Below are 22,699 nucleotides of genomic sequence, written 5' to 3'. Positions count from 1 at the left end.
TGTAAACTAAATACAAAAAAAAGCTACACATGTTAGTGGCACCTGAAGGTTTCTTAAGTCATGATACACAACAAAAGACCTCTCACCTGCTCAAACAAATCTCTTGCTCGTTCAATTTTTGTTCCTTTGTACCGATCTAAAAACCTCATGAAGAATAGGTGTTCCACATATCATACACATAGGGCCACCCTTGAAAAGTGCGATCCCTTTTTCATAGCCTTTAAAAGCTTCCTCAAAGTATTGTTTTCCTGCAATAAAAACAGCACTTGTACACATATAATCACTCCTATAATTTATGGGAACATAAATATAAAATTTACTACCACCAAAATAAATTCAAGAAGACAAATCTTATTGGTGAGCTCAGTAATTATCCCAAAACTTAAAAAAGGTGGGCTTCTGTCCCATGATGCTAAACACCTTTGCCTTGCATTTAAATCAAATAGTACCTGTAAATACATTCCATAGTTTATGATTATCTGTGGTGTGGCAATTCGAAGGTCAATGATCCTGTCATACACAGCTTTACATGATTTGAAAGTTCCCAAGCTTTCTTCTAGATCAGCACATGGACCACAGTTTTTCAAAGCCTTGTATACTCGCCGCTGCACAGGTTCTGATTCATCATTGTAAGCTACTTTATGCGGAGGTGGTGCTGTAGCTCTTTTCATTAGTTTCAGAGCTTCTTCCTCATTGCTGAAAGGTAAATATTGTGTTAAAATGTAATATTTCAAACATGAGAAAATAAAGCATATGAACTGAAAAGAAAAATCTAAATTACAAAACTAGAAAAAAAATTACACCACAAAGCTAATTTACTCAATATAGAAAGAAGAAAAGATAACCTTAACATCAGAGCTGTCATAATTCCACATGGTAAACAAATGGAAAGCACTATAAAATAAATGAAGCTATGATAGGACATGCAGGTAATAAACTGTAGAAAAAACAAAAGAGATACAAATTAAACAGTTTATAATATGTTCAAACTTGAAGAGAATTATAAAAAAAATAACTGCAGTGAGTATAGTCAGAAAAGCAGTACGTAAGTGGAACTAAGGCAAGTTATTATAAACGTTATGAAATGATATTGTTAAACTACAATAAAGTTTTGTACATACTTACCTGGCAGATATATACTTAGCTATAGTCTCCGACGTTCCCGACAGAATTTCAAATCTCGCGGCACACGCGACAGGTAGGTCAGGTGGTCTACCTTACCCGCCGCTGGGTGGCGGATGTACGAACCACTCCCGTTTGCTTGTCAGATTTTTCTCTTCCACCTGTCTCCTGAGGGGAGGCTGGGTGGGCCATTAATCGTATATATCTGCCAGGTAAGTATGTACAAAACTTTATTGTAGTTTAACAATATCATTTTTGTATATGACTTCCCCTGACAGATATATACTTAGCTGATTGGCACCCTTGGTGGAGGGTAAGAGACAGCTACATAATACAGGTAAGACGGGAAACAACTAATGTTGTAGGATATAAAAGCCTTGGTTCTCACCTTTTCAGGATGAAGACTTCATAGATACTGTCTCTGAGTCTGCATTGCCTGGAGAGCTACAGCTAGGACGTGACCTGATGCTGAAAGACTCTCGGATCTACCACTGGATATGTGATCCCCTATTGTGGTAGAATCCAAGTTCGGATCCTGTTAGAGGGACCTTGTCCGCATTACCATAACAGATCCTTACCAACTACCTCTGCAAGGAGCCAAAAACCCACCAGACCACCTAACCAAAATACAAAGGGTTAATATTATGACAAAAAGAGGTGCCTCCTGCAACCTCTTTCAGACAACCAAAAAAACAACCAATACAAAATTATAGGGTAACATATAAAAATTTACACAGGATAAGTTTCAGCTCCCTGCCCCAGCACCGAATCCGCCGATACGAAAGGACCCAAGGCGAAGCATTTATCATATGTGATTTTTACATCAGGTAGGTAGTGGTTTGCAAAAACCGATTGGCATCTCCAAAAAGTCGCCTCCATCAAGTTCCGCACAGACATATTTTTTCTGAATGCAAGCGAAGTTGCAATGGCTCTCACCTCATGAGCTTTCACTTTCAGTAGTCTAAAATGTTCTTCCTTACAGGCAACATGTGCCTCTGTAATAAGGCTTCTCAGAAAAAAGGAAAGAGCATTCTTCGACATGGGCCGAGTGGGGTCCTTTACGGAGCACCAAAGCACATCTTGATTAGCCTTAAGTTGTTCCTTCCTCTTAAGGAAATACTTCATAATTCTCATAGGGCAAAGAGTTCTTTCAGCTCTTCCCCTACTAGAAAGATAAACTACGAACTTCAAAGCTCCTGGGCCAAGGGCATGATGGGTTTTCATTCCTTCTTTGCAAGGAAACTTGGAAGAAACGAAACACACCATAGAATCTTCCTTAAACCCTACATTGCCCTCAATAGCTTGGAGCTCACTCACTCTCTTAGCTGTAGCTAGGGCCAAAAGGAAGATAGCCTTCTTCGTCAGATCCTTGAAAGAGGCTAAGCCAGGAGGTTCGAATCTAGACGATCCAAGGAATTGTAGAACTACGTCTAGATTCCAGTTCGGTACTACATGAGGACGCTTAAAGGTTTCAAATGATCTAATAAGATCATGCAGGTCCTTATCATCGGACATATTTAAGCCTCTATGCCGAAATACCGCCGCCAACATACTGCGGTATCCCTTAATAGTTGACACAACAAGATGACATTCTTCTTTGAGGAAAATAAGGAAATCCGCAATTTGGGTCACAGAGGTACTGGAAGAGGAAATGTTCTTCCTCTTGCACCAACGTCTGAAGACATCCCACTTTGACTGTATACACGCAAGGTGGAAGGTCTCCTCGCTCTTTGCGATTGCTTTAGCAGCTGTTGCTGAAAAAGCCTTTCGCTCTGACCACCAAACTTTGGACAGTCTGAAGCCAGTCAGACTGAGAGCGAGGAGATTTTTTGTGGTACCTGTCGAAGTGGGGTTGTCTGAGTAGATCGCTCCTTAGCGGGAGCGATCTTGGAAGGTCCACCAACCATTCCAGTACCTCTGTGAACCATTCTTGGGCCGGCCAAGGATCTTGAAGGGGGGAAACGCGTAGACGTCGAGTCCGCTCCAGTCTAGAAGAAGAGCATCTATTGCTAGTGCCTCTGGATCCGATATCGGAGAGCAGTAAGGATCCAGCCTCTTGTTCTTTGACGTGGCAAAGAGGTATGTGTGGCCTGCCCATAACTTCCACAGGCTCTGGCATACATCCAGATGAAGGGTCCCCACTCTGTGGGAAGGACCTGATCTTTCCTGCTGAGAGATCTGCTCTTACATTCCTTTCTCCCTGCACGAACCTGGTGAGAAGCTTGATTCCTCTTTCTTCTGCCCACAGAAGAAAGTCTCTTGCTGTTCTCGTACAGGGAGAAGAATGCGTCCCCCCCTGTTTTCCTGATATATGCCAGAGCTGTTAGTTGTTTTGTTCCGCATTGACTTGCACTACCGATCTTCTGACTTTGGGCTCACAGAGCCTTCAGAGCCAACCACACAGCCAATCAACTCCTTTCTGTTGATGTGCCAGGCTAACCTGGTCCCCCACCCAGGTACCTGACACTTCGCTGGTTCCCAGAGTTGCCCCCCACACCCGTCCGACGCGTCGGAGAACAACACCAGGTTGGGGGTCTGGGATTGAAGAGACAGTCCCTTCGCAAAGAGGTTGGGATCTGTCCACCAACATAGATGTTTCTTGACGTCCTGGGATAACGCAGGGAGAATGTCAAATCCTGAGAACGACGACTCCAATTCCGATGAAGAAAGAATTGGAGCGGTCTCAGGTGCAACCTTCCTAGGGAAACGAATTGCTCCAGCGAGGAGAGGAGAGCGTCCCCAGCAGACTCATCCACTCCCTCACTGTGCATACTTCTTTCCCTAAGAAGGTTTGTTACTCTCTCGAATCCTCGGGCTATCCTTTCCTGAGAGGGAAAAGCCCGAAACTCAGAGTTCATCTGTATCCCGAGATACGCACACTCTTGCTCGGGAAGGGTTAGTGACGACTTCTTGAAATTGACGAGAAGTCCCAACGCCTTCGTCAATTCTAGAGTTTACTTGTAAGTCCTTCAAACAACGATCTTCTGAATTGGCCCTTATTAGCCAATCGTCGAGGTACATGGATATCCTCACCCCTTTCAAATGAAGCCATTGAGCCACATTCCTCAAACCCGTGAACACTTGAGGGGCCGTCGAGAGCCGAAACACAGAGCCCTGAACTGAAAAATTTTCCCCCCCCATCATGAATCTGAGAAACTTCCTCGAGGAAGGATGGATCGGTACGTGGAAGTAAGCGTCCTGTAAATCCAAGGAAACCATCCAGTCCCCCTGGACGAAATGCTGCCAGCACTGATGAAGGCGTTTCCATCGTGAACTTCTTCTTTTCTATGAAGAAGTTCAGGGCGCTTACGTCCAACACCGGCTCCATCCCCCTGAGGACTTCGGAACTAGGAAAAGGCGGTTGTAGAAGCCCGATGAATGATGGTCTGTCACTAGTTCGATAGCCCACCCCCCTTCTCCAGCATCTGATCTACTGCTAGATGGAGAGCTTGATTCATGATGGGGTCTCTGTACCTGGCCGTCAGTTCCCTTGGGATGGTCGTCAAGGGAGGTCTTTCGACGAAAGGGATGAGGTAACCTCTCCTCAAAATAGAAAGGTTCCAAAAGGCCGCCCCTTTTTTGGGCCCAGACTTCTGCAAAACTCTAAGAGTCCTGGCGCCCACCGTTGTTTGAAGCAGGACTTGCAAGTTATTTGGGGGGCTTTAACAGACTTGGCGAAAGTCTTACCCCTTCTTGAAGGTCTACGACCTCTAAACGTTAGAGGTTCTTGATGAAGGACGCCTCGAAAGGGTCTTGAACACTTGCCTTTTCCTTCTTAGCCTTGGTAAGGAAAGGAAGGGCGAGGTTTCTTGCCGACTGTGCCAAAAGGTCCTGGGTGGCTTTAGCCGAAAGTGATCGCGAAATGTCCTGCACTAGATGTTTAGGGAACAACTGAGCAGACGGAGGAGCAAACAGCAAAGAAGACCTCTGGGCATGGAAACAGACTTCGTTAAGAAGGAACAATAAACAGGACCTCTTCTTCACGATCCCCCCGGCCCCATACAGGGAGGCGATTTTTCACTCGCTCCGTCTCTTACCAACTTTGTCCATACAAGACAAATACACATGAGATTCTTCTGGCGAAAATGACTCATGGCACTTCAATTTTCTTGGCTAGACCCCCAACGACCAAATTCAAGGAAGTTAAATACTTCTAGCACTCTAACATGCCTTTTAGCATTGTGATCCAATTCATTCATTGCCCAAGTCGTCTTAGCAGAGTTAAGGGCAGTTCTCCTTGTCGAATCTACCAGCGCCGAAAATCCGAAACAGCCGAAGACGGTAGACCCCAATCCTAAGGACTCTCCTGTTTGTACCAGAAACCAGCGCGTCCTGATAACTTCGAAGGAGGAAAAGCGAACATCGTTTTCCCCCTTCTTCTTTGGAAGCCATCCAGGAACCAAAACTCCTCAGTGCCTTCTTCATTGACAGAGTTGGCTTCATCCTCACACAAGAAGAACTCTTCGCTGTCTTCGTCGTTGAAAAAAGTGAGTGAGGAGGAGGAGGAGGAGCCGTAGGAGTAAGGGAATCCCCAAAAACTTGCAAAAGTAGCTCTGTAAGCTTCTTGTAAGAAGACACAGCAGCAGAAGTGTTCGGTTCCTCATCCGAACCTTCTAGGACGTGTTGTCGAGGCGAGCGCTGGAAGATCCTTAGGTGACAAAGGGATCCTAGTAGGAGTTGAGCGAGAGGTTGGAGAACGCCCTCTCTTGAGAGTTCACATCCACTGGAGAACGATGAGAAGATCTGGGTTGTCTACGATGAGACTCCCTCTTCGAGGTAGATGGAATCTCAGCCGAAGGAGAGGTAGGGCTCCTACTCCGAGAATCCTTGTAAACATCCACAGGGCGCTTACGAGGAGGCGAGCGCCTGCTAGACTCTTTGCGCCTATTCCTGAGGCGAGCGGCTGCCAGGAGAAGAGCGCCTATCGGGAGCAGAGCGCTTGCGCGGCTCTCCATACCTGTCCATTGAGTACGATCAACGAAGTTCGACTGGAAGGCGAAATGCGCCTACTAGGAGAAGGCTGCTTGCGAGACTCTTGACGTCTAACAAGAGGTAACATTCAGGAGAAGGGCACTTCAAAGCTAACGAGCGCCTACCTGGAGAAGGGCGCTTCCGAGATTCCTGGTGCCTACCAAGAGACGAACAGTCAGGAGTAGTGCGCCTAGAAGCGGGAGAGCGCCTACACGGAGAAGGGCGCTTGAAAGACTCTTGTTGTCTGCCCCGAGGAGAATAAAAGAGACGAGCGCCTACTAGGAGATCGATGTGCAGTAGGCTCTTGGCGCCTACCTTGCTTGAGCGGCTAACAGCAGGCCGTCTATCATGCACACGACTCCTACCAGACTCTTGACACCTGTCAGGAAGAGAAGTCACGATCCAACACTCGAGGAGAGTGACATCTGGAAGAAGAACGCCTACTTGTATAACGGGCGCCTTCTAGGATCTTGAGGCTGCTGAGGAGAAGTCTCACGCGAGGGAGTTGAAGAAATAGCGTGATGAGCAGTTACAGTGCGCTTACCGGAAGCGGGAATCCAATCTGGAGAAAAAACTTCTTTCTCCATAGAGCGTCCTACCGATGTTTGGCGCCTTGAAGTTGATAGAGAGCCAGGAGAGCGAGGCGCTCACGTGAGCCCCTACTTCATACGAAACCTCCCCATATAGAAGGAGAACGCCTAAAAAGAGGAGAGAACGATCCTCTGAAGAGCGGCGCCTAGATCTCTTGATCGGAAGAGAAACGTCCTTCTTCCTACGTGATCTAACTGCTAGAGAGTCTGCTAGCGCCGTGATCTGAGCTTGAAGTCCCGCGAGTACTCTCGTAGGAGAATCTTGTTGTTCTTCCTCGGAAGCAGGCGGCGAGCGAGGAGTGCGAGAAGAAGAACGATCACAGGATTTCTTGGGTTTCTTCGCCTCCACCGACGATTCTTCCGGGAAAAACCTCCGGACTGAGAAGCCAAAGGACTGCAGGGAGCCTTCCAAGCCCTCTTCAAATGGGCGCGAACGCATCCGGGGAGTTCCAAACCCCTCTCTTCGGAGAGGAGAAGACGAAGAGGTAGAAGCATTGGCGTAGGAGCTCCTTCTTGTAGCGATCCGAGGCAGCCTGGGAGCGTACTTCAGGATCTTGCCGAGGGGACGCCTGACCGGTGGGGGTTCTCCCTAGCCCTCTTGCGGCTTTCGACTTTCCTACTCCACTGGAACTGGGAGTCTGGAAGAGGTCTAGGCCTAGAGGCACTAAGGAGCCGGTCAGATGCACCCTCCACAACACTGGGGACACTGCACTGATCACTAACACTCTCCTTACCTTCCAACTGAACGAATCTTTCTGATCCATAGAAAGAATCGTTGGCTATTCAGAGCTGCCGCCACCTCAAGGCGGAATCTTCGGCTTCGGTGCGGGGAGCATGGGGCTGCAACTTGGGAAGAAGGTTTCTAATTCTATGTTAGTATTAGGAATCCACATCCAACTCACTCATTCTAGATCTACTAGAACTTCTAGAGGAAGCCTTACGCACTCTATCACGTTCCAACTTCCTAACATAAGAAGAGAGAGCCTTATATTCTTCTTCATTCAATCCCTTACATTCACTACAAGGGTTAGCTAAAGAACATTCATTCCCCCTGCATTTCATGCAAACCGTGTGAGGGTCTACCGAAGCTTTCGGCAACCTCACCTTACATCCTTCATTCACGCAAACCCTAAACAAAACCGAAGTTTTTAACTACTGAATCTAGGTCAGACATCGTTAAAGAAATCAAAATCAAAATCAAACCGGTCCACAATCAGCGTATGCCAAGCCAAACAAAGCGAATACGTCACCAAAAGAAGTCCAAATTAACTCCAGGCAAGCGAGAATCGAAAAACTATCGAGAGGAACCAACAACAGTTGTTATCGTTCCCGCGACAGAGGAAAATCTGACAAGCAAACGGGAGTGGTTCGTACATCCGCCACCCAGCGGCGGGTAAGGTAGACCACCTGACCTACCTGTCGCGTGTGCCGCGAGATTTGAAATTCTGTCGGGAACGTCGGAGACTATAGCTAAGTATATATCTGTCAGGGAAGTTCATGTACAAAAATGGTCATTATAGACTCAAAGGGTTTACCCTGGAATTTGTTTTCAAAGGGTGCAAATTGGGGCAAGACAAATTAAAGGAGTTGGACAATAAGAGGGAATACATGAAAAAGGTATGAATAGCAATACAGTAGGGACTGAGGTAACAAAACAAAACTCTCTTAATACCACTTCCAGTACATTCTAAAAATCATGCTGTAGGTAGATACAGCAAAACCAACTCTAAAGGAATGTGGAACAGTTAGGCAAGGTAGTCGTAGATATAGAAATGGTAGAATGAAGCACTGATGTTAACTACTAGAAAAGTATAAAGAAAAACAAAGGGCACTATTCTAAATACCATAAGAATCGGTAAATTAGTGGAGAAAGGCTGCACATTCATAAATGGCTTTTAGCCTACTAACTTGTAAGCCTTGATCTGCATGCATTCACAACTTTTTCTTGTGCTGTTGAGGAGCTGCTGTGAGTTGTTTAAATGCTTTAATAAATGATACATTGCTGTATTTTTGCTTCTTCCCTAATTCCCACCATAAGACTAATTGTCTACATTTAAATACTTACTCATGCCTGATCTCCATTTCAGCCCATTCACACCACACACTCGCTAAGTCGTCAACCTTTACATATGGAACTTCTGTAGCCCGCTGGAAGATGATGCGGGCATCCATGATTTGACTGTTGTCCTCGTAAAATTTGGCAAAGTCAACCCACAGAGAATAAAGTTTACCAGTGGCTTGTTTAGGGTCAATCGTCTTGACTGCTTCCATATACGTTGCCACTATCTGCGAGGGGAAATACTTTTGATTAATGCTTTCCACGATATACTAAAGTAGTACATTTCTCTTAAATACATCAACTGAATACAAACTATAAACACAGACTATAAAATAATTTCTTCCTAGTATGTAATAACAGCAAGTAAAATTTACAGTGTACAAAAATGTAATTCACCAATAGCCTACTGGTTTTGATTAAATGTTAGTGGGCAGACGTTGCATACAGTACAGTTACTCTACAGTACTGTTAATTCGTTACCTTTAACTGTTCCATTTATTTCATAACTAATGTTATCATGTTTCATAACTAACATTATCATATTTTCCACATACCTGCCTTTTACCACATTTTATGAATTGAGCAAATGCACAGTGCTAGTCTGTGCAAGCCACTTGCCATATGGCTCACATGAAGCAAGTTTGTAAGAGCAAATTCACATTAAGTATAAACTGTTCTAGGTAAAAGACTGTGGAATGGTCCACTTATATTTAGCAGTACAAGTATTAGTATTCTAAAAGGCACAAATCCTCCAGATCTCTACAGTGTTGGTTGTAAACGTTCCAAATGACACAGTAGCTCTGCCTTGATTCTAAACTTACACCCCCCCATTTTTTTGGCTTTCCTTCATATAAAGTGACACGCTTCTGCCACTCCAAGACATTGTGGGGATTCTGTCGTAGCATCACCGAGTTAAGTAACAATGGACGCCTTTGTATGAGATCTTCATATCTTGCCAGCCTGTAAAAAAGGCAAAGGAAGCATATGATAATAAAAACTTTGGTAAATTTCCACTACGTATACCAGAAAAAGCAAGATTTCAGTGTCTTAAACAACAGTGCAGGTGGACATACAAGAAATAAATATTATTTTTACTTTATTTCATTTTAAAACCCAAAGAATTACTTGTAAAGACATTAATTACAAGTTTAAAGTTCGAGTTAGGATCATGCCACAGTGCACAAAAAAACTATAGCCTAAATAACTGCACAATCAGAAATACTTGCTAGTCTTTTAGATCTCCATATGGCATAGAAGCAAAGGTCTAACTGTGATGACTGTTGCTTTGACCAGGGCAATAAAGGATATTTAACTCTGCTGAGATAGCTGGGTAGGTTACATACATATATCAAGGGCTTTTAGGTCAGCAACCTAATTAAATTATCTTGTAACTATAATAATGTCTTTCTGCTCGCTTCTGCAGTTAGCACCATGAATTATATGTTTTGGTTTTTAATTACAGTTACTGTTTATGAAATGCATGATACACAGAGAATTTCAAGTGGCTTTGTAGGGCAAACATAAGGTAACTTAAGATAACTTTCCCTCCATGTAGCAAACGTGGAAAAAAAAACAGCACTTCTAAAGTTTGAGAGATGTTGGTGTATTCAAAATAAGTTCAATTCCTAATAAAAACAATTAATTATCTCTACATTACAGTAATGTTTTAACCTTATATCAACCTCATTACATGATAACATGGTACCATACCTCAGCTCTAATTCAGTTTCCTCTTCTACATCTCCATCTGTTAATGCAACTTCCTCCATACGCTGCTTCAACATCAATTCTTCAAACTGGGCGTAAGCATCGAAAACTTGAGTAAAATCTCTCACAGTCATGACACTCCGCAGGGCTTCTTCGTAAACATCTCTGGCCCTTTCGAAGAGAGTACTAATGATATAGTATTCTGCTAATGAATTCCACAACATGCCTACTTGATCTGTGTACCTCTGTAGACCATGACGAATGATAGCCTCAGCATTTTTTAAACTGGTTTCCTGTTTGAATAAAGAAAGTTTATATGAAGTGCCAGAGATTTTATATAAATTGATGATTCACAGATAAAAACCTACTAATGTACTTTACAAATACAAACTCAAGGCTCCAATTTGAAGTGGAATGTGGAATGCAAGTGTTAAGCAAATGTCATGTATAAACTACATTGCTACTAGGTACCCTTGTTTCATAACCTGTAGCCCTCATTTCATTGCTTTGCATTTATGAACACAAAATTTTGAAACAATCACTATCACAGGCGACAAGGTGGTAATGTAAAGATACATTCTATTTATAAAAATCACCTTAAACATTTAGAAAAATTCATAAAAACAATAAACCCATATTTTTACAAATACTGGATAATCATCAAAAAGCCTGAAAGTGCCATTCCAGTGTTTGGTACCAAACAGCTTAAATCCTAAGGTCACCAATTGATTTCTCGCTAAAATAAAAGTACTTTTGGTCATATCAAAAGTTCTCTCATGTCAGACCTAATTATAAGTAGCAGCAGCAAAGCATTCAGCCCCTCCCCATATAATCCTGACACTAGGGCTAGTTGACTGACTAGCTGGAGTCAAAGATGGATAAAAGGAATGAAGAAATAAGACAACTAACTAAACAAAATTGCCTCCAATACTACAGTACCCACTAACTTATTCTCATTATAATTTTATGAATGTACTATTTAAGACAGAAGAGTAGGAGATAATGAACTTAAAATTAGATTATTTTAAGATAATGTTGTAAAACTTACAGGTTGTGGGAAAACAAGTGATTTGCTTGTTTTGCATTTGTTTACTATTCTAGTAAACAAATAACAAAAACCAAATAACAAAAACAAAAAAAACAAAAAAGAAAAATTATAAATTCTCCTTATGTATTTGGGTGATAAACTACTAACATTTGACTGTTTATTCAACAAAAAACCTTCATGACAAATTCTAGAACAATTAGTCTTATAATAGTGTTATTCATAATGTTCATATCTGGAAAATTATAACAAAGAAGTAACATTAAATGCAGATACTGTTAAGGGTAGATAAAGACTAAAAATTCGCCATAGTACGCTAAATACAAAACGGGTATCTTCTGGCAAGGGAACTCAAGAATTTGAAAGGCTCCCATGGTAAAAGGCCACTGCAAAGTCCATGGTTTGAGAACACTAGTGATACAGTCACCCACTTGGTGGCACATACGTACATCAGCTTCAATCCTTCCTATCAGCAAGACCAAACATAGATAAATAGAGGGAGTACTTACAGATCCCTAAGAGGAAATTAAATTTAATACATTTCAATCAAATGTAACACACTACAATTTTCAATATATAAAACAATAAAGAAAATTTTCTTAAATACCTGAGGGTTTTTTGAGATCAGTTCACAAAGCTCAGACCACAACTGGTGCTTTGATTTGCCATACTTGGAGGTAAAGGTGTCTGTGTTGACACACCACTCATACTTTTTGGCTGCTTCTTCTAGCCTTCCAATGGACATGAGGTAGTTAATGTAGTCCTCAGTGTCTTCTGGACATAGCTATAAAAATAATTAAATGAGTCCTGAGTAAAGTTAGTAATATACATACTAAAATTCAACACTACTAAACTGATATACCACAATAATGATTACGATAAGTATTTACATAAGCTCAACATCAACTCTTATTTTATATAATTTCTGAGCCATGTAAAGTATTCCAAAGATGTTTCTAATTCATGATACCCCTTGAAATTAGCATCCTTATAAAATATACCATCATACAAAATATTACACGCATATTTTAGATCAAACTTAGTTTCATCTTCACCCAAAGGTGCCTGTTAAAGTACATCATTTACCTTCTTAAGACCATTATTTATTTTTCAATCCAAATTTCAGATGCTTACCTTTAGATATCTTCTCCACACTCTGACAGCAGTTTCAGGTATCCTATAAGACATAACAAATTTCAAGTAAAGTGGCCAAATTCTGTTATGTTGTGTAATGGGTAAAGCACACAGGGCTCGGTCAAATGTCTGCAAGTAAAAAAAAAATGAGAAAAACCATAAATATGTAATGCATGAAGCATAAGAATTTAGTAATAAAAATAACATTGCTCCTCAGATCTTAAAAACTACTGAGACTAGAGGACTGCAAATTGGTACTATGTTAATCATCGACCCTCCAATCATCAAAAATACCAAATTCCAGCACTCTCACCTCAATAGTTTTTGTTTTTGTTTAGTTAGGTTAAGGTTAACGCCAACCCTAATTGTGCATTTGGCAACACTATAGGAAAGGCTACCAGCAAGCCGTGGCTGAAAGCTTCATTGATTTGATATGCGTGATTTGATTTTGGTTTTAGGCATAATGCCAAGCACTGGGGCAAATAAAGCCATTCAGTGCTGAAACAGAAATTGACAGTGAAAAGGTTCGAAAAATGCAACAGGAAGAAAGCCTTGCAGTTGCACTACAAATCAATTGTTAGGAAAGGGAGGAAAGTAAGATGGAAGAAAGATATGATAGGAGATACAGTAAAAGGAATGAAAGTAGTTGCAGCTATGGGCCAAAGGGACACTGCAAAGAACCTTAAGTAATGACTATATTGCACAGCATGAGGTGCATTGACAGCACTACCCCTCTAAGGGGGTGAAAGCTTCATGGGCAACGGCTCATACAGCATTATACACTGAACAGGAAACTTGATTGCCTCAAGGTTTTTCTTTACTTGTTTTTTTTCTACTTTCATTATTACTTCACTGTGAAATAACTTCAAGATATGAAGAAAAATCAGGTACGCTGAGTGGGCAGACAATAATTCAGTCATTCTGTACAAGCAATCCCTACCACTGATGACCAGGCTAACCTACCAAGGCTCTATGAATGTTTAGTCTATACAAAAAATTCCAATTTAATGATATGGACTCCTTGCTGGTATTCACAAACCTTTATGCTAAAACTTGTAACTAAAAATTATAACAGATTACTAGGAATACATACTTAAATCTGTACACATACAAATAAGAATGAATTGTTAGCTAAGATTTTTTGCTTTAAATCAACTCAATTTTTTTTATTTTAAGCTTGTTATAAATAGTAATTTTTTGAGACTAGAGTGAGAGATAATGAGTTGCTATTATAAGGAAGGAATTTCTATCAACTACTTTATAATGATTAAGGCCTAGATTCACACGGAATACCAAAAATCCATCAAGCTACATATTTTATTTATAATTCCTGAAAATTTATACAATATTTTCTTCAGTTGTGAACAAAAATGGCAGTATGTATGGGAATAGCTACAGTACATACATACATTCTCAGGCATTGTGAAAAACATGTCAGCTGGAGCATCTAAACTTACCTTTCTAGTTCTTGTAATCTTTTTCTGGTTTATTAGAAACTGACAATAATCAATCCAAACACGAGGCATCTTGTGCATGAAGACCAAAGCCCTCTCAAATGTATTGTTGACACTCTCATATTCAGGATCTGTTATGCAGCGACCTTTGACTTGCTGCATGCGCAACCTGAAACAGAAATTGAGAAGTGCCTCAGTGGCATGGTTGGTATGGTGTTGGCGTCCCACCGTCCCACCTCGGTGGTCGCGAGTTCGATTCTTGGCCATTCCATTGAGGAGTGAGAGATGTGTATTTCTGGTGACAGAGGTTCACTCTCGACATGGTTCGGAAGACACATAAAGCCGTTGGTCCCGTTGCTGAATAACCGCTGGTTCCATGCAACGTAAAAACACCATACAAACAAACAACAAAAACTGAGAAAATCTGATCAAATTACTTGTAAATGCTGACAATGAGTGAAATTCATGCTAACAGGATTTTACTAGTGAATTTGGATTGTAAAACTTGTTTGGCAAGTTGATGGCTTTAGGGTTTGTTCTACATGTAAAAAAATAAAGTACATAATAATAATAAAAAATATATTAATCATGGAAGTGTCCTGCCATTCTAACAACTAAAATATGTTGCACCTATCAGTTTCTAATCAAGAAAGTGAAGCTTGTCTTCAAATATGGAGGAGGGGATGTTACGAATCCAGAGATGTATGTACAGTATATATTATCTATCTTCTCTTTTCCTGCAGTACCCTCCTCATGCTTGTAATTAGTGAATACGAAGAACTTATGCTTATTACATTTTGAATAAGAATAATGATGATGATAATAATAATAATAATAATAATAATAATAATATAATAATAATAATAATAATAATAATAATATTCATAATAATAATAATACTAATAATAATAATAATAATAATAATAATAATAATAATAATAATAATAATAATAGACTGCAAAATAAAGTTTTTATCATTCTAGAGACTTGTTCACAATAATAATTAAATGTTACCTTAGGTACAAATGCCACAATTTATAGCTCCCTGGCATCTGCAATAGAGCTCTTTCATAGACAATGTTGAGCTTCTTAGGAGCCCCATCCTTTTTGTGCTCAATATAACGCAACCAGTGTTTGACTGAGTAGGGGTTTCGAAGTAGTTCCTCTTCGTATTGTAAATCATCAGTTTCCTGAAAAATTCATTTTAATATGAGTGGAAAAAATTAAAGTTAGCCCTACAATTAAACATGAGTATAGCATGGTATTTATTTATATCTATTCAACTGCTGGGAGTTTAATGTTGTAAATATTTCTGTATTCAAATTTTACAAAATTAAAGATCTAAATGCAAAGGAACAACCACCGTTTCATTTACAAAACTGGATGAGGAATTTGTTCCATAAGATGGTTCTCTCCACTTCTCCAAGGGGATTAAAGAAACAGTGGCTTATTCATAAAACAAATCCCACAACAAACCAGGCTCTTGACAAGGTTTAAGGGAATCCCAGCTTTCCCATTTAGAGAACAGGAAATCTTGTTAAGATGACAAAGAGAAATAAGCATCAGTCCAAAGTCTTTGGGCAGACACTTAGTTGTGTCACTCATCTGCAACTGCCTAAACAATGAATACAGGTTGGGCTGTCTAGTTAGGCAAGACTGAAATGAGAGGAGGAACCCAGTATCTGGTGCATCTTTTTGCCAGTGCCATGAACCTTATACACAATGCAGCAGACTTCTTTGAAAGGAACTGGAATAACAACACAACACATAAAGCAACAACCTTACAGCAAAGCAATAAGGAGACCAAGGGCCTAATTGTCATTTTTTAGAACAGGAAAAGAAGCCTGTCATTTTCTTGACTCAATACCTAAACTGAAGTACGGAGTACCTGAATGCGGGTTACCTATATGCTGAGCCTTTTAATTTCTAATGGCGATCTTTGTTGTGGCCCACAGCCAGGTTGTGGTCAAGCGCCGGGCGATCACGTGACCTTCGACGGCATGACCATGGAATGCTATGGCAAATGGAATTTATAAAATGCATTACGAAATATCAAATTATAATTAGAATAAGATATCATTAATAATGGAAACTCATAAATTCTCATTCTAAATATTCAAAATCTTCACTTTTAATCATACAAAAATATGACCTAGGTACTACCGTGCTACGAGATTCAGGGCCTCTGTAACACGGTTTTTTGGATTTTGCTCCTTATCAAAGCATCGGATGTAGCTGAAAGTTGACATATGTATATTTTACAACCACACACAAATTTTGTCAGCATTATCAATTACCTAAACCCGTTAGTTTTAATCTTTATAGAGTAAAAATGATCTAGCCAACACCATGGCCAATGATTGCGAGCCAAGAGTCGAAAACATTCATTACGTAAGCAAAGTAAACATCGTTTTACGAAATGTTGCCCCGCCCATCCACCAGACAAACCCACTCACCTTATTCCATCGGCTCTGAAACCCATAGTAGTCAAGAATGGCTAACAGGATTTGGAATTGTCCCCGTGGTTGCAAAACTGCATTTGTCTTACGACTTGCAACTTTATGCAGTCAAAAGAAAGCCCGTGGCCATACTTACTATAGCCTGAATAGAGAAAGAGAGAGATTGTATGTATTCTTATATGTGCTAAAATCTCCAGCAGACCAACGGATCATCCGATATATTTTTTTTTCTTCTTTAGTCTGTACGACCATGTTGGATATAAAGACTTTATGAATGGCGGAACGATACATAGATGTGGGTGGGGTATCTGTGCTAGCGTAGTAATACTACTGTAGCAGTAGTGCCGCAAAATTAGTAATAGCAGCAATATAAATGAATTAAACGTTTAGGCCAACTGCTGGGATCCTTGAGGATCATTTAGCACTTCTTACAACTACTCGAGAAATGAGTTTTTATACCCAGAAGTTAGATTTTCTAATACAACAATGTCCGTGATAGCCTTCAGTGTTATCCTGAATTACAACGAGGCCAAAGTGGGTGGAGCCTCATGAAGTCATCATTTTGACGATAATTATTGGTGAAGGTTTAAAGCCAAAATACGGTAACAGCTATTTTTTTTTTTTTTCAGTAAATAGGTAGATAGCCGATAAATAAAAATTGCTTGACATTGGATACAGCAATTATCAAATCAAGCTTGTCTACTATGTCTTTGAAAATTACCAAATATTCCCTACATCTTGTCAATCTGATTGTGACCTATAAAGTAGATTATAATTTCTTAGGACACTTATTTTGGGAGTTAGACTAATAATCAAAGTGTTTTTTTATTTATTAACATATTTTGTTGGTGTGTTCATTATGACAATTATCAGTGGAGAGGATTCAGAGTTCATAAAGGTGTACTGCTTTGCTCTTGTATTTAAATTCTTATGTCATTGTTGCCAGAGGTATAGCCTTCATTACGTATAGCCAATGATCCATCGAGAAAAAGGGAAGAAATCCTGTTATAAGTTACGTAACGAGTGTGTTTGAAACCTTATCTCTGAGTAAGTTGGCCCGTCTTCAATAAAAGTCACTTTAACATTATAAGTACCAAATTTATTCAACCTACGTAATGCAGAATACAGTCAAAATTTATGTGTAGATATAATGTGTATTCTGAATAAGCGTTATATCTATGAAATGCATAGATAAAAAGTTATTGCCAAAAAACCGTGTTACAGAAGCCCTGAATCTCATAGTATGTATCTAGCATCCTGACCCGCAAAAGTTCGCTATGTTTTTCTCGACTACATCTCAAATAGCACCATCATTTACCTTTGTTATAAGGAAACTGTACCAGCATCTATGGGTACAAATGTTTTGCAGATTTAGCACAAAAAATGGGCAGTTTGTTTACTCAAGTAACTAAGCAAACATCAATCGTGTACATTTAAGGTGCTTTAAGTAAAAAATTTGAGAGCGTCATAGTGCTAAGTTAGCATTGCGCCTGGCTACACCTTCATTAATCTCTGTTTAATCGGAAATTATGCCATTATTCCGTAATTTAGGAAAAAATGCTTACTTCCATTATCCATTTCTGGATAATGGAGTTTTTGTCTCTTGGTACAAGGACAAGTGTCGTTATTCTTTACGATTAGTGATTCACGATACCCTTATAAATTACGGCACTGGGTGTAATGCACTATAGCAAAATCTCGTTCTGATACGAGTGTTCGTTACAGAAATATTGCAAAAAACGTGCTTGCACTGTCTCTGAAACCCATAGTAGGTATGCTGCTTAGTTGTCAATCAAGTTTTTTGTAATCAAGTATTTTTTACAAGCTAGTTATTGTATAAATTTGTATTTTTCTCAATCAAAACATATGCCCCTCAATGCTAACTCCTCTTTTAACGACTTTCTGGTCATTGCAAATTCGGCCCCATTAATTTCTTATGGTGTGAAAACAGAGGCCCAGGGACTGAAAGCGATTGTGTCACTATGGCGGTAATCCGCCAGTAAAACATCTTCATATATCCAAAAAGTAAATAATAAAGATATATATGCGTATTACGATTATAACGATTACATGAATAGCTGATAATCTGCATGAATAACTGGTAAACTGTTCTGCAAGAAAGTTGAGTATACCAATTCATTTACAATAGGTACGAAAGTCAAGATGTCGTGACGTCATAATACAGGACTTAAAAGAACGTTCTAATTCCGAAAAATAATTATACTTAAATTTGAGTCAGAATAGAATTACTCTTTCAATAACAAATATTTTCAAATTGATCATCATAAATATGTAAAATATTGATGTTTTACTATTTATTTAAATAATTATCTTAGTGCACGCTTCGTCGTCGTCTTCTACCAAAAAAGGGATTTTGACGTAGGAAAAATGACAATTTGTCGAAAATTGCATTTTTCCTAACTATACAAACCTGAGGTCCTTTAACCTCTTCATTACCGAAAGTTTGTTTGGAGGTAGGTGGGTACCACCATTCAAATCTACTACACCGCACCGGGTGCATAAAGGTGGTATGCGTAGTACCACCAAAACTCCTCTTTTCAGATAGGGACTTCCAATCATTCTGTAATTTCAGTTTGAAGAGTTTGGAGCAAAATAAACAGTATGACACGATGCCAGACGTATGATGAACCCAAAAAAATATTATTATTGCTTATAGTAGTGTGTAGGTGACAGATGAACTGCGTCTCAACAAAAAATCACAAAACCAGACAAGCGTAAACATGTAATAACTTCTACCCAAGTAAAAAACCAGTTGTATCATCATTTACTGTATTTATTTATTTATTCACATACATTTAAAAATAAAAGATATGAACACCAGATAAATGAAGTAGAAATAAAGCCTTATAGTAACTTTCTATATATAAAAAACAAACCAAACCAGAGAAAAAAGCGATTTTTTCTGAGGACAAGAAACTTGAAAAATTAGTTTAGATACCCCTGATGCCCCTAAAGTTGTTTTTCTGTGATGAAACTAATCTTAGAAAACGTAGAAAATGACATTGACCAATTTTTTGAAAGATATACTATAAAATTTGCGATTTCCATATTTATTGGCGGGGCTTTCGCTTTAGTGATTTTTTGCTCTTTTTTTTGTTATTACGTGCTTATTTACGGTTCTATTTTGATAATACTTTATGTGCATGTTCCAGGTGCGATATACCAACATTCTGTAAGACCGAATTTCTATTCAAGACCGTAGTTTTCTCACCGACCACCAGTGTCCCTTGTACAAGGGACACTGAGTTTCACATTTTTTTTCATAAAATCATTTATTTTCCCTGTAGGATAATAAAACTAACAGAGAATATGCGTTATTATAGTGCTAATAATACCTGATAATTTCATTAGCCTGTCTTGATTAGTGTATTTTTGGCAAATATTTTTACGATCGGCACCCCTCCAAACTTGAGTCACTACCGAGAGATTCAGTTCGGCAGCAAACGCAATGTTTACATTCTGCTCACCCACCCGGTAAAGAAGGGGTTAACAATAGGAAGGTAACTAGCGGCAGCTGGGACGGTCGTAAGCTTCGAACAAGGGGAGAACGGTAGTTAACTGCTTGTCCGATCGTGCGCGCGCACGCGCCCGAGAGGTGAAGAATCACTTTTGCTTTAGGCCCATGCAAAAAGTTGCAGAGTGAGGGGTGGCATGAGGTGGGACTATATGTAAAGGACCTCAGGTTTGTATAGTTAGGAAAAATGCAATTTTCGACAAATTGTCATTTGTTCCGATACGTAATACAAACCCTCGGTCCTTTAACAATAGGAAGACTCACTTATTGGTGGGAGGAATCAGAGTCTTTTTGGTGAACAGACTGGTGTTCGTCCAACCCTGGAGTGCCTCCCTGGTCGTAAGAGCAAGGGAGGGATCCAAACCTCTGTCCGATTGATCGGGGTGTGCACCGCAGGATCATGGTCGACCTCTAGGCCAAGTACTAAGAGAGAGGCAAGCGTATCTCTTCGTACAGCAAGCAGAACTTGTTCCTGTTTGCAAGAGACAATCATAAAATGATGGGTTGTCTCAAGTTGGCATCCACTTCCTCCCCCTTGTTGGAGGAAGTGGTGGATATTTACTCCTATCCCTACTGAAAGGATAGGATGGCTCTATTGAGTAGCTCACCTGCATCTCGTCCTTACCCAGCAGGGTGACGACCGTGTCCCCCTCTACCCAGAGGTAGAGGGAAGAAAAAGATGGGAAGAGGAGCCAGTCACACTCTCATTCCTCATCCATTCTTACGGTCACACCAGGACTCGATGCTGTTCAGCCTGCGAGGGTCTGGGTTAACTACACAACGTGTTGAGCAACCACCACGGTTCCCAAGGAAAAAGATCCAAGTAACTGTGGGCAATATCCCGAAGGTAGAGGAGGTGCATGCGGTCCGGTTGGACCAGGCCCCTGCCTTCACTACCTGCGCCACGGAGAAGTTCTTGCGGAACGCGAGAGAATGATGAAGAGGCGTCCACACTCATCCTGGGGTGTCGAGTTTCTTCAGACAGCTCCGTCGCGCCTTCACAGGACAAAGCAGCATAGCCTTCGTATCGGAGGCGGTGAAGTCCATTAGGGAGGGTATTGTGAAGGACTCGAACCAATCGTCAGTTACCGAAGGGTTCTGAGTCTTCGCTACGAAGATCGGTACGAAATCGAGCGTCACAAATCCCCATCCCTTTGTGCTTGACTTCTCAAGAGAAGTCATGCAGTTACCTAAGACGAAAAGAAGGGAATAGTCGTATGACCTATCCCTCTTCTCGACTTTGGTTATGTACAGTAACTCATACTGACAAGCTATTAAGACGTAGTAATGATTGCTCTGGAACAACCGAACTAAGTCCACAGCATAGTTCGTAACTGACTCCGCGCGCTCTGACAGCTGCCGGCTGACTGGTTCGAATCAGCAGAGGCAAGTTGTCCAAGCATCCGGGTAAGTCACGTGACCTTCGCCCTTTAAAGAGTTATGCTGAGAGACCAAACAAATAATATATTTGTTAGTCACCGATGCCGGACGGCGCGGCGATGATTCTCTTAATGCATAAGCTCAAAAGGCGAAAGTCAATTGCCTTCAAAAGACCGAGGTCCCTGATGGCAAGAAAATCTCATAAGACGTTGAATCTCAGCTTAAGGAGAAACAAACACTATGTGACGTTGAAGACGAAGGTAGGCAATGAATGCAACCTACGTCTTCCAGTTGAATCGAGAGAAGGAATCTCAAGATTCTAAACCTGTGCTTACAAATGACTGAAAACGCTAACCGCCATTTCATTGCTGTCCGGTGTGCAGTGAAAGCGGGCGTTCTTCAGTAATGAAACACAGGGGAGAGCCGCCTGAAGAACTGCTTCTCATGGGCTGAACGTTTGGAAGTAGAGCTGGCAGGTGTGGGAGTAGGCGATATCTTTCAATACATCTGCTAATCCGGGGTGAACAATGAACAATTGCACACCTCCGAATAAAAGATATTTTGAGGACAAACTCAGATTCCGCAAAAATCATTCGCATTATCGAGATACGATGCAGCAAGAGACTATTACAGAATTCTGTTACCGTGCGGTAAACAGAAAGATGAGAGTCGAATAGATATCTCTGTTTAAAATTCTCGCAATACCGAAGACGATGAATACTAGTGTCACAGCAGTAGACGGTCATTCATGTATGCGAGAATCCCCGTTAATCAGAGACTTAAGTCCGTGATTGTTGGGCAGAGATACGGTTGGTATTCAATCATTGCAGGTTAGAAAGACATCACCACCGTGCCATCTCGAAGCGGCAGCTGGTACTGAAATGCCTCGGGCAATTCAATAGCAGTAGCTGTTGCTGACTCGTCATCCTGAGTTGCCAAGTAATCCTTTCCACGAAGGAATGCGTTCGGTTAGAACCACCGAGCATAAAAAGATATGCTCGAGCAATTATATTTATGCGAACGAATTTCGGTAAATATAAAAGCTTAAATGGTGTTGTTGTGACAACACCATAAGTATATAAAATTGAAACTGGAAACTCCTGGAGGTTGCAGGCAACCCCGAGTTGCAGTTCAATTAGAATACTTCTCGTCTAAGTCGCAATCCGTAGAATAACCAGGATATGCGCCTACCCCTCGGGACCATTCAACTGCTTAGTAGAATCATGTCGCGAGGTTAATATAC

General features: G+C 40.6%; 1 protein-coding gene across 1 annotated transcript in view; it reads right to left on the bottom strand.

The window, feature by feature from the left end:
- LOC135203092 (pre-mRNA-splicing factor syf1 homolog) overlaps nucleotides 1–22,699 on the bottom strand; it is a 41,565-nt gene that overhangs the window by 4,095 nt on the left and 14,771 nt on the right. Inside the window, 12 exon segments of the mRNA XM_064232715.1 lie at nucleotides 87–152; nucleotides 155–187; nucleotides 190–242; nucleotides 245–248; nucleotides 450–696; nucleotides 8,749–8,969; nucleotides 9,564–9,702; nucleotides 10,453–10,742; nucleotides 12,102–12,278; nucleotides 12,629–12,757; nucleotides 14,086–14,251; nucleotides 15,097–15,272. Coding sequence (XP_064088785.1) covers nucleotides 87–152; nucleotides 155–187; nucleotides 190–242; nucleotides 245–248; nucleotides 450–696; nucleotides 8,749–8,969; nucleotides 9,564–9,702; nucleotides 10,453–10,742; nucleotides 12,102–12,278; nucleotides 12,629–12,757; nucleotides 14,086–14,251; nucleotides 15,097–15,272 — 1,701 coding nt within the window.

The sequence above is a fragment of the Macrobrachium nipponense genome, chromosome 33 (genome assembly GCF_015104395.2).
Source record: "Macrobrachium nipponense isolate FS-2020 chromosome 33, ASM1510439v2, whole genome shotgun sequence".
Taxonomy (NCBI): domain Eukaryota; kingdom Metazoa; phylum Arthropoda; class Malacostraca; order Decapoda; family Palaemonidae; genus Macrobrachium; species Macrobrachium nipponense.
This window is presented reverse-complemented; position numbering and strand designations above follow the sequence as displayed.